General features: G+C 47.3%; 1 protein-coding gene across 1 annotated transcript in view; it reads left to right on the top strand.

The window, feature by feature from the left end:
- PDE2A (phosphodiesterase 2A) overlaps positions 1-13,321 on the top strand; it is a 384,874-nt gene that overhangs the window by 91,612 nt on the left and 279,941 nt on the right. The window contains exon 2 of the mRNA XM_053385339.1: positions 9,594-9,657. Coding sequence (XP_053241314.1) covers positions 9,594-9,657 — 64 coding nt within the window. The remainder of the gene's footprint in view (positions 1-9,593; positions 9,658-13,321) is intronic.

Here is a 13,321-nt window from a genome sequence, read left to right as displayed (position 1 = left end):
ATTCCTCTGTTATTCAGTATACCTGAAGGAGCGTCTCCACCCCCATCGTTCTGCCCGGACACTGAGGTCCAGCGCTGAGGGCCTTCTGGCGGTTCCCTCACTGTGAGAAGCCAAGTTACAAGGAACCAGGCAGAGGGCCTTCTTGGTAGTGGTGCCCGGCCTGTGGAACACCATCCCACCAGATGTCAAGGAAATAAACAACTCTGGGTGGTTCCCAACAGAATATTAAAACACGATAAAACATCAAACATTAAAAACTTCCCTAAACAGGACTGCCTTCAGATGTCTTCTAAATCTGAAGGCAGTCCTGTTTAGGGAAGTTTTTAATGTTTGATGTTTTATCGTGTTTTAATATTCTGTTGGGAACCACCCAGAGTGGCTGGGGAGGCCCGGCCAGATGGGCGAGGTATACGTCATAAATTATTATTATTATTATTATTATTACTACTACTACTACTACTACTACTATTATTAGACTGGAAAGGAAAAGTCTTTGGAACAGGGTGTTGATGTAGCATAAGACATTTTGGGAGGGAGGTGAAAGCAAAAGGGGTTTGAGGGAATATTGGTGTAATTTTATACAGTACTGGAAGTAAATGGCAAACCATCGTAGGAACCCAGGAAGCCACGTGGATGTTCCTCAGAGAGAAAGAGAGAGAGAAAGAGAGAATGCAGGAATATATGGGCTGAAAGTTAATGAATGGAATGCCTGCCTCCTCCAAGTCACCCCCGGGTGCTATGGCACACTGGTTGAAAACCAATGAGCTATGAGAACCAATACCACACCCTGTATCAGTGGTTCTGAACCTGTGGGTCCCCAGATGTTGTTGGACTACAACTCCCATCATCCCTGAGCTCCAGCCTTACTAGCTAGGGGTGATGGGAGTTGTAGTCCAAGAACATCTGGGGATCTGCAGGTTGAGAAAGGCTGCCCTATATCAATATTGCAGGTGCCGCTCTTAGTACCACAACCCAGCCAGATGGGCAGGGTATAAATGAAAACATTATTATTATTAATTTATGAGGTGTGATTTTCCAGCATTTTGGAGCTTGAGTAGACATGGAAAACTCTGAGAACACATCTGCCCCCAAGGCCTTTTGTTGATTGAATTTATATTGTATCTTGAATAGATGCTTATGGGTCTCCCACTTGCGTTCCAAGTGCTTTTTCTGGGTTTGGTTTCCTTGGAATGAAAGTCAGCAGAGACTGTGGTGTCTTTAGGATATGTGGCTTTATTTATATACAACTTGAGCACAGGGTGGAGGGGCTCAGGGCTACAGATCTTGCTTTGGTTTCCAGGGGAGCCCCCAAGTCTAGCTTATGCTCAGCATGGATCAAGTTATATCTCTGTCTCTCTCCAGTATCCAGCTTTGGGCTCACATACACTCAACACCTCTGGCTATTTTTCTTCTAACTACCAGCCTGGTGAGTTAAACCACAGAGCCTAGGACTTGCCGATCAGAAGGTCGGCAGTTCGAATCCCCGCGATGGGGTGAGCTCCTGTTGCTCAGTCCCTGCTCCTGCCAACCTAGCAGTTCGAAAACACATCAAAGTGCAAGTAGATAAATAGGTACCGCTCCGGCAGGAAGGTAAACAGCATTTCCGTGCGCTGCTCTGGTTCGCCAGATGCGGCTTAGTCATGCTGGCCACATGACCCGGAAACTGTCTGTGAACAAACGCCGGCTCCCTCGGCCAGTAAAGCGAGATGAGCGCCACAACCCCAGAGTTGCCTGCGACTGGACCTAATGGTCAGGGGTCCCTTTACCTTTACCAGCCTGGTGAAGTGGGTGGAAAGAGGATCCTACCCATGTGTTTCTGTGGCAACAGAGCAACTTCTTTGGAGATGCTAATTTGCGGTACTTAACTACCTTGACAAAGGAACTGGTTTGGAAAGCTTCCTCATTCATTATGTTGTTGTTGTTTAGTCATTTAGTTGTGCCCAACTCTTCATGACCCCCTGGACCAGAGCACACCAGGCACTCCTGTCTTCCACTGCCTCCCGCAGTGTGGTCAAACTCATCCTGGTAGCTTTGAGAACACTGTCCCACCATCTCGTCCTCTGTCGTCCCCTTCTCCTTGTGCCCTCCATCTTTCCCAACATCAGGGTCTTTTCCAGGGAGTCTTCTCTTCTCATGAGGTGGGCAAAGTCTTGGAGCCTCAGCTTCAGGATCTGTCCTTCCAGTGAGCACTCAGGGCTGATTTCCTTCAGAATGGATGCGTTTGATCTTCTTGCAATCCATGGGACTCTCAAGAGTCTCCTCTACCACCGTAATTCAAAAGCATCCATTCTTCGGCGATCAGCCTTCTTTATGATCCAGCTCCCACTTCCATACATCACTACAGTGGTACCTCAGGTTAAGAACTTAATTCATTCCGGAGGTCCGTTCTTAACCTGAAACTGTTCATAACCTGAAGCACCACTTTAGCTAATGGGGTCCCCTGCTGCCACCGCGTGATTTCTGTTCTCATCCTGAAGCAAAGTTCTTAACCCGAGTTACTATTTCTGGGTTAGCGGAGTCTGTAACCTGAAGTGTCTGTAACCCGAGCTACCACTGTACTGGGGAAACCATAGCTTTAAGTATACAGACCTTTGTCAGCTTCAGGACCTGTCGTTCATTCTACCCTCCTGCATATGTAAAAAAATATGTTGTACAGTCTTCTATGTATCTAAGGTTTGGGCACATGCTGTTGGAAGATTTAGGGCACATAAAAGAAAGTCCTCCTTCATGCAGTCCATAGTTAACCTATGGAACTCACTGCCACAGGGGGCAGTGATGGCCATTAGCTTGGATGACTTGAAAAGATGATTCAGCAAATTCACAGAAGAGGAGAGAGCTGTTGATGGCTACTAGCCACAGCAGCTATGCTCTCTGCATCCATAGTTAGAGGCAGCAGTGCTTCTGAATGCCAGTGGATGGAAACCGCAGGAAGGGAGAGGGCTCTTGTGCTTGGATCCTGCTAATGGGTTTCCCATTGAGGCATCTGGCTGGCCACCATGAGAAGAGGATGCTGGACCAGATGGGCCATTGGCCTGATCCAGCAGACTTTCCTTGTGTTCTGATCTCTCTCTGCCTCTCCCTGGCCCTAAGGAAGTCATACTATCCTCTGCCAGGGCCAGGGCCTTCTCAGTGATGGCTCCGACCTGGTGGAATGCTCTGTCCCAGGAGACCAGGGCCCTGCAGGATTTAACCTCCTTCCGCAGGGCCTGTAAGACAGAGCTATTCCGCCTGGCCTTTAATTTGAATTGAGCCTGATCTTTTATTTCCCTTCTCTTCCCTCCCCCTCCCCTTTTATGAAGATCACCTGCTCTGAGATCCCACAGCTAATTCTCCCCTGGCCTCCTCGCTGGCCCAAGTAGGACCAATTCAGCCAGCTAGTCCTGGTGACTATCTAACTGATTTTTTATTTTTATTGTTATTCATGTTTTTATATTGTATTTTATGCTGCTTTTATAATTAAGTGTTTTAAAGTGTTTTAAATTTGTTGTTAGCTGACCTGAGCCCAGTTTTTGAACCGGGAAGGGTGGGGTATAAATAAAAATTTATTATAATTATTTTATTTTAGCATATTAACCTTGCTTAGGATAGCAATCACTTGGCAAACATCCCCGCTCAAAGCAAATAATTAAAGGAAGCGTGGATCTTGGCCCAGGTGGCCAGGCTGACAAATGCAGTTAGCATCTGCAAGAGGCTCAACGGCCAACCAATAACTCTGAAATGAAATGGAAGCTCAGCCTCAAGTTATCAGGCCCGCTCGGCGAGACTCCCTGCAGAGTTTGACAAATTTGTTTGCTGCGTAGGAAAGGAACACAAACCCGGGACTCTGGGCTCATTTGTAGCATTTAATCTTGATTGCGCTGGATTACCTGTGCGCTCAGGGTGATTCGTTTTGTATTGTCTCGATTCAATGAATAACAAACAAAATGGAGAGGAAATGCACCATTTGAACCCAAGGCGAGATGGACTATTCCAGAGGGGTTGTGTGTGCTGTTTTGCAAAGAGTTTGGCTGCATCAACTTCATTTATTGATCGGGTCTCGCCAGCCTTCTGCGCGATGGGGGGAAGGGTGTTTCTCTACGAGCTGATTTGCATGATTAAAAGGGATTCCACGTGTGGAGTGGACACGGCTGACATCTTGTCCCCAGTACCTGAGGATGATTTCCCCTGTCCATTTCACATCCTTGCTTCCCGCTTTTGAAAAAGAATTATTTATTTGCAATCCCCGAGGCTCAGAGGGGCAGCAATAATTTAAACACGAGGTGACCGGTTAAGATTGGTTCTGATCCTTTTGTGCGTAATCTTCACAAAATGAAAATGTCGGGACTAGAGCCCAACTGATGTGGTGCCCCGCCTGTTAATCCCCACTGCGCAGAGGACTGCTTCATAGAATCATAGAACTGTAGAGTTGAAAGGGGTCCCAGGGGGTCATCCAGACCAACCCCGTGAAAAGCTTGTTGCGCTATGGTGAGGCAAAGGAACTCTGCACGTGATTTAGTCGCCCTCTTCTTTCATTAGTGAAGCTCCTGGAGTGAACCAGGTTCAAGTCCCTACTGGGTGACCTCAGGCCAGATATTTACCCCCTGAGTCCCTCCTTAATTGCCTTTCCTTTCCCCCTAAACTAAAACTCCCCAAGTGCTGTAATTGTTCCACCCTCCTTTCCAGCCGCACAATATCCTTTTTTGAGGCAAGTCAACCAGAATTGTACACTACATTCCAAGTATGCTATCATCACAGATTTGCATTCTGAAGTACAAGTTTCAGATATAAGCTCATGTATCCTGGCTAGTCAAGGATGCGGGTGGTGCTGTGGTCTAAACCACCGAGCCTAGAGCTTGCCAGTCGGAAGGTTGGCGGTTCGAACATAGCTGTCAACCTTCCCTTTTTTTTGCGGGAAATTCCAGTGCCATTTCCCGCTGCTATCCTGGATTGTTAGATATCCCGTAGACTGTCCGCGGGACAGGTGAGGCTGCTGATCCCTTATTTTCAAATCTGAAAGTTGACAGCTACGGGTTCGAATCCCAATGACGGGGTGATCTCCCATTGCTCTGTCCCAGCTCCAGCCAACCTAGCAGTTCGAAAGCACGAAGTGCAAGTAGATAAATAGGCATTGTCCGTGGTGTGGAGAAAGGGAATAGAGGAATTCTCCTCTCTCATAAAACTAGAATTCAGGGCCATCCAATGAAGCTGAATGTTGGAAAGTTCAGGACGGATAAAAGAAAGTGCATTGTTAGCCTACGGAACTCACTTCCACAGGAGGCAGAGATCAACACCAACTTGGATGGCTTTAAAGGTGGAATGGAAAATTCATGGAGGAGACGGCCATAAATGGCTACTGGGCAGGATGGCTTTGCTCTGCCTCCTCAGATGGAGGCAAAAATGCTTCTGGATAGCAGTTGCTGGAAACCACAAGAGGGGAGTGTCGCTGCTGTGCTGTGGTCCATCTTGCAGATTTCCCGCTAGGGTACCTGGCTTGGCTAATCTGAGAACAGGATCCTGGACTAGATGGGCTATTGGTCTGATCCAGCTACAGGGTGGTTCTTATGTGCTTAATCGTAGGTGCCAGCGTCCTGGGTGCCTGAGCACCCACAAAATTCCCCATGAAGGGGCCAGGCATCTACAAATTTCAGGAACTAGGGCCATGCTTGTTGCATGGCAGCCACACAGGACCAAGCTGCCACTCCTCTTCCTAATAGTAATTGTATTTGTTCTGGATATACGATAACTCACTGGCTCAAATAGCTGGAAACCAATTGTTTGGTGATGAAATCTGGAATAGGAATCGAGTACAAAGACACCTTTAAAAACTGAGGCATCATATCTCTGAATTATTATATGTTTGAGTCTCTCTCTCTCCCCCCCCCCCAATTCTCATTAGCTTTCTTAACTTTACCAGCTTGGTCATTATTTCCACTTTCCAAATTCCATCCATCAACTTCCAGAGCTCTCCTCTTTAGCTTTTAATTCCAGCCAAGCTACGTTTGATCCTCAGCACATTTAGAAATAATTCCGCTTAAGATGCGGTTTCTGTTGGTTTAAATAGGTTTTTTGGGCCACAGCTGAAGGCAGGAACACCTGCTCTGCATGTCGGAGGACCCAGGTTGTGAACCTGGGCATCTTCGGTGAAAAGGACCAGGTTTCACGTGATGGGGAGAAAGAACTTTGTTCGCAGGTGATCTGCAGAGAATGCGGCTGCCGTTCAGAACAGGCAGTGCTGAGCTAGAACTGGACAACTTGGTATGTTCAGTTTCACATGCAATAGCTCTAAGACTAAGTCCAACATCCTCTTCTTACAGTGGCCAGACAGGATTTGAGCAGAGGCGCACACTGCCGTCCTGTGGCTTCCAGTAACATTGCTTCCTCTGACCCTGGATGCAGTCCACAGCCATCAAGGCTAATGAATTTGTCTAATCCTCTTTTAAAGACGTCATTTAAAGACAAGAGTTCCATATAGTTTAAGCACGTGCTGCGTGGAGAAATATTTTTATTTTTTAACTCTGTCTTGAATCCTCTAACATTCAGCTCCACATGCTCTAATGTTGGACTGCAAGCCTATGCACAAAACTATTGGACTGTGTGGAACTTCCTTCTAAGGACACATGGAAAACATGCGTGTTGTTAGTTTTAGAGTCAAAAGGTTTATTATTTCATCTCAGGCCACCTCCATGGATGTGTTTGTTCCCCGCTCATCTTATTTGCCTGCAGAAAGCGTTGTGCATTACTTAGACTATGCCCAGCCTTTATCGAGCATATGTTCTGATTTGCTTACAGGGTGGTTAAACAATGATCATTCATCCTGCAATCATCCTGATTTGCTTGCGGTCTGTTTACACATCTTCCCTGTTGAATGACTGGGCCAGTTATCTGTTGGAGTTCTTTAGTATGCGAGTAAGCGTTGTATGGTTAGTAGACTTTGTCTGTTGCAAACACACACAAACACACACATGCACATGCGCACGCACACACACATACACAGACACGAGAGAGAGAGAGAGAGAGAGAGAGAGAGAGAGAGAGAGAGAGAGAGATATTTGTTGTGCAAAAAAATAACAATTTATTATAGGAAGTACGTTTAACTTGGTTATAAATGATATCTAGTTCTAGCCTAAACAGCTAGTCTAGAGAAGGCAAAGGCAATCAGGCCAATGGAACCTTTTGTATGTTCCTGTCAAATGCATGTATGCCTTTAAACCTTATACACAATAAAGCAGAGTTCCCAAACTTGGGTCTCCAACAGTTTATGGATTACAATTCCCATCATTCCTGGCCACTAGTCCTACTAGCTAGGGATGATGCGAGTTGGTCCAAAAACAGCTGAAGACCCCCCCCTTTAAAAGTTTCTTTCCAAAGTCCCCGTCTTCCCCTAGCATGGAAAAAGACCATGTTTGATAAGTTAAACATGGTTCACTTACAAACTCTCCAAAGGTCAGATTCATGTGCTTTTCCACACAGCATTTAGAAAAAGTTGCACAGGCAGTAAAACTTTGTTTAGGTACAAAGTGATGAAAGTTCTTAATTTATTGGTATAGGAACTCGGGAGTGGCTTCTGAGTGCATGCAGTTGAGCTGGAGCAACCACCTCAAACCTCTTCTTCTGTGAGCTAGCTAACCATTGGAAAAAAAACAAACCCCTCTCAGGTTTACACATACTAAATTAAATTTGAACTTCTACGGAGAAAGAGGAGAGCGCTTGCTTTGAATTGCTGCTGGTTCCTTCTGGCTTACTACTGCATTTCTGTAAGATTAAGTCTGAAGTGAGGATGGCGCAGCCTTAATTTAGGGAAGACGGCGTCTTATCATTGCAGTTCCTGAATCATAAATTGACCTTAAAAGCAATCTTCCATTTCCATTTGAGGCCTGGTTCCTGCCTACAGGAGTCTGATAACTAGATCTTCCTGGCAAAGGCAAGGATTAGCACGCTGATCTTTTCTGGAACTGTTAGGCGGTCCAGAAGCTAGTTGTTCTCTGCAGGTCATGTATGAGATAAGAACTTGTACCAGGGTCGGAGATTAGCTGCACTGATGCCATGATCCATAGAAATAAACCATGTAAAAAGTCTAGACTCGCACCTGCCGTTACACCTCTTCCTGAGCACCATTTCCCCATCAAGGAAATCCAAAACCACACGTTCACAAAATCCTTTCGGGAACTGTCGACCTGGCTCCCCGGTTTACTCACTTTTTGGCCATTCCACTGCACAGCCTTCCCCAACCTGGTGCCCACATGGTGTGATAAACTACAACTCCCAAACAAATGGGAGCATGGCCAAGCTGGCGGGGGGGGGGTGATGGGAATTGTGGGCCAAGACATCTGGAGTGGAGGGTGGTCAGATGTCGCCAAAGGCAGCACACACACCAAAAGGTCTCTGCTGTTTTCTGGAAGGATTGCCTCCCAGTCTCTATTTTGCTTGGACTGAATATTCTTAGTTCATTTCTGTAAGTCCTGCCTCGCCAAAAAAATCAATCCTGGCTACGCCCATGGTCCTAGGCCTCTGAGGGGATGTGGGGACCCTAAATGGCCTCAGTCCAGTATACCTGAAGGAGCATCTCCACCCCCATCGTTCAGCCCGGACACTGAGGTCCAGCTCCAAGGGCCTTCTGGCAGTTCCCTCATTGCGAGGTTACAGGGAACCAGGCAGAGGGCCTTCTCGGTAGTGGCGCCCGCCCTGTGGAACACCCTCCCATCAGATGTCAAGGAAATAAACAACTATTTGACTTTTAGAAGACATCTGAAGGCAGCCCTCTTTAGGGAAGCTTTTAATGACTGATGCTTTAATGTATTTTTAATCTTTTGTTGGAAGCTTGGGAAGTGGCTGGGGAAAACCAGCCAGATGGGCAGGGTTTAAATAAAAAAGTATTATTATTATTATTATTATTATTATTATTATTATTATTATTCAATACCTGAAAAGTTGCATGCAGTTAAAGAGACATTGGGTGCTTCTGGGAGAGGGGCGGGCTGTAAAAATAAATAATAATAATAATTATTATTATTATTATTATTATTATTATTATTATTATTATTAGAGGGTGCCATTGTTCAAAACCTGAAAAGTTGTGTGCAGTTAAAGAGACATTGGGTGCTTCTGGGTGGGGGGGGGTGTTGTCAAAATAAAATAAAAAGCTGCGTAAGAATCACTGCTTATGAGCGATCGGTAAGAAAGCCACGGTGTAAAAAAATAAACAAGCAACGGGACTTCTACAGCAGCAGGCGCTGAGGTCTGGGGGATGGAGGCAGCCCCTCTCTCTGTCTCTCCAGGTTTTTAGGACCCGGGGAAGCCGCTGGGCTCCGCTGCTTCTTGCATCAAGCCTGCGAAGTCTTCCTCTTCGCTTCTCCCTCTGCTTGCCCAGCCGCGCTCCCGGGAGCAGGTGTGCCTGACAAGCCAAGTGTGTGTGACAGAGGCAGGCCGGCCACCGGGAGGGGGGACGGGCGCGCTCTCGCTCTGTATATCTCTCTCTCTCTCTCGCTTGCAAAAGTCTCCCGGCTCCAGCGGCGGCCGCGCTCGGTCCTCAGCCGGCTGCTTCTGCAAGCCCGGCGGGGCAGCAGGATGGTCCTGATCCTGCCGCACATTCTCATTGCTGCCCTTCACTTTTTCAGACGGGGCCAGCAGGTCTTCCTGAAGGCGGAGGAGGCGGCGGCCCGAGGCTCGGACACGCTACAGGTAGGTCGCTCTTTTCGGTTCCCCCCTTTTTTCGGGGGTGGGGCAGGGTGGTCCCCAACGGTGGTGACTCTCTTTGCGTGCTCGGGGTGTCCGTCCCTTTGCATGTTCTCGCGGCGCTCTGTACGTGGCCCGGTGAACTCTTGATTGCGCTTGAGGAACTCTTGTTGGCGATCGGCCAAGTTGGTCTCCCCACGACCCCCCCAAAATTAACTCGTTTTACTGTGTTCTAAGCATAGCTGTCAACTTTTCCCTTTTCTTGCGAGGAATCCTATTCGGAAGAAGGGAATGTCCCTTTCGAATGCCACTTCCATCCTTATACGCATCAACTCGCGGCTAACTTTGCAAATGACTTTGGGATGTCTCAAAATATATTCCAAAGCATCTTAGCACTTTGAAACTCTGTGATTCCTGCATTGCAGGCGGTTGGGCTGAATGACCCCGGGGGGGGCTCCCTTCCAACTCTTTGATTCTTGGTAAGTGGACACGGCGCAAGCACAGTGAAGGTCATGCGTGGCATAAACAGAAAGCAACTCTTCTGAAGGCGATCCTTTGATCCCATCCCTAATAGATCATTTCGTAGCTTGCTGGGACAAAAGGGTGGCGCTTGTTAACGCGGCCCCCAAAGCAGGGTTCGTCCAGAGGCACTGCGAAGCTTTGACAGTTTTGTTGTCCCGCTAGCATATCAGCGCCCAAAGATTTGTTCTCAACTAAGCATGGGAAAAGACCTAAGATTGCTGGTGCCTCCATCTCTGCCCGGTTGAGTTTTGAGTAGGGGGAGTGCACTCTCTTGCTATTTCAGAAGCGACCAAGTCCTGTTTGTAATTGACCAACAACATCCCCTCTCCTTCCTTCCTTCCTTCCTTCCTTCCTTCCTTCCTTCCTTCCTTCCTTCCTCTGTTGGCTAAAACACCTTTTATTCACATTATTTATCCTTTCCCTCTCCTTTATGTCTTCTCCTTCCTACTCTCCCTCCCTCCCTCCCTCCCTCCCTCTCCTCTTATTGGACAGTCCATGGGGCTCCGTCGCCTCTTCTCCTCGCCTTATTTTCCTCGGCTTGAGTTTGCCAATGGAGGAGTTCTTTGCGCCGCGGGCAGGACCACCTCATGCATGCCCCCCTCCTTTCGCGAGGCACCGAGGCTGCCAGCCACGACCCTCGCGGCGGCTCGGCAGGGCCCGGGAGGCGCGTGGCGCGCTCCTGCCAGCCGCAGGCAGAGCGGGCTCGCTGCAATGCAGGCGTGCTCTGCACGCCGCCGCTCCTGCGAGCAGAGCAGAGGCCCTGGAAGTCTCTGAAAGTTGCTGGCTGCTGTTGGCAAGCAGAGAAGCAGCTTCAGAGCATTGGCTTGGCGTCTGTATCTGCCTCTCCTCCTCTGCAAGCACCCAGAGGACTCTGCGGGCCACACACACACCATTCTTCTATTTCCAAGCACCTGCTTCTCTACCCGCCAGCACTCCAAAGCTGTGTGCATGATGGGTGGCAAATCTTTATTATTATTATTATTATTATGATGATGATGATGATGATGATGATGATGATGATATCCCTCCTTTCCTCCTCCAAGGAGCTCAAGGTAGTGTACACGGTTCTCTCCCCTCCTCATTTAGTTCCCACAACGACCCTGCAAGGTAGGTTAAGCTGAGAGGCAGGGACAGATAGCTCAACTGGTACAGCATGAGACCCCTTAATGTCAGGGTTGTGTGGTCAAGTCCCACGTTGGGCGAAGTATGACTAGATGACCCTTGTGTGTCCCCTTCCAATGTGGTTCTATCACTGGCCCCCAAGGTCACGCCCAGGAAACTTCATGGCAGAGTGGGGATTTGAACCCTGGTTTCCCAAGTCATAATCTGACGCTCTAACCATTATGCAACACTGCCTCTCCATGGGCAGCTCTGGGTCTTTTGAAACCCGCAGGCTGGTTCCTGGGGTGAATCGTCAAATTCTGTGATTCTGCATTGCTGGTGCAAAACTTTGGCCTTTCTTGAAAGCTGTTGTGTTGTGCGCAGGGAGTTGGCCATTTGGTCAGTAGTTCATTCTTACAGATAAGCTAACATCACCCTAAAGAGAGAACCCCATAATGGAAAGAGAAACACCGCTTTCTATATGGTGTGGTTTAATTTTATTAAAGTTTATTCAATTTTTTATTGAAGATGGCTTCCGTGCACCAGCTTCTCACGGGACGCTGTGGAAGAACATTTTGTGTTGATTTCTTCTTGCTGTGTGGCAGCACTTTGCATCTTGATTCCAATGTACTATTTTTTAACGCCGTCTCTGTGCTTGGGGGAAGGGAGTGGACTGGCAATAATGTTGTTATTACGTTCTTAGTTCTGTTATATCTGAATATCAATGGAATACAGGGTTTGGTGTTGTTGTTTTTTTAAAAAAGGAATCAGAACTGGACCCTTGGACCTGCGCGGTAGTGCATGCAAGTTTATTTTGGGTAGGATTCCAGCCAGAATGCAAAGGCATTGAGTCTTCTAGAACATCTGCTGGCAGAAGAGTTCTAGGAATCGAAAGCCATGCCTGCTTCTCATAGAACTGTAGAGTTGGAAGAGGGACCTAAAGGCTGTGGGAATGTTCAGGGATGCAGGAGAGGATATATTGTCTGATAATAGCCTTTCCAACTTGTGTAAACAAGTTCACAATTTAGCAGAGTAACATTCCCCTTTTTAAACTTGCAGCGGATGCATTTGCTCAGGCTCGCTAAAGCCTCTATAATAACTGTTCTGGTATTTCCCCCCTTATTCCCTCATAAAAAGATAAGACATGATACAGTCTTCTTTAAAGTATAAAAAGGTTTACTCACACACCATTCTGTTCACAATAGGATCCCAGAAGGCAGACTTAGCTTAGATAAGTAACATACACCTGGAAACTATCACATAAGAAGACCGTCCCTTTGTCCTCTCTTGGCATCTTAGGCTAAGCAGATGTTGCTTCTTCGACGAATGGAGTCAGAGAGAGATGGCGGCCTCCGCTCAGGTATTTTGTTACCTGCACAGGTGAGGCCATGCCCACCTCTGGTCACGTGTAGAGGAAGTCGGTCCCAGCCCAGAAGGAAACAGGAAGTTTACCTCCTGGCTGGACAAACATTCCTCCCCATGTGTAAACATGTTCACTCTAGGAATGTTGTACTTGACTGCTCTTGTGTTTCACATCCCACATAGGCTCATCTAGTCCAATCTCCTGTGATGCAGACAACGGCAACCAAGATGCTTGAGGACTTGGCAGGTCCCACTTGTGAGCTTCCCACAGGCATCGGGATGGCCACAGTGAGGACTATTTGGCTGGTCCAGTGTCTCCAGGAAGCCCACAAGCAATAAACAACTCCTTGCCCTCTAACGGGTGGTATTCAGTGAAAGATCCCCCCTGACTCTAGGGATTCTACAGAGCTATAATTGATAATTACCATTGATATTATCCTCTTCCTCCTTTTCTCCATGAATTGGTGTAACAAACATCCTTTCCCAACCTCCTCAGCTAGCAGCCCATGTCTCGCCTTGTGCTTCTGAATTCCATAGATTAATTCATTTATACACACACACACACACACACACACACACACACACACACAATTTTTATTGATTTTTTAACATATCAGTTCCAACAGTCATACAACACATCTTCTCATCTTATACAATATTTTAGACTTCCGTCAACACCTCTGAT

Source organism: Podarcis raffonei, chromosome 4, assembly GCF_027172205.1.
Source record: "Podarcis raffonei isolate rPodRaf1 chromosome 4, rPodRaf1.pri, whole genome shotgun sequence".
NCBI lineage: Eukaryota > Metazoa > Chordata > Lepidosauria > Squamata > Lacertidae > Podarcis > Podarcis raffonei.
This window is presented reverse-complemented; position numbering and strand designations above follow the sequence as displayed.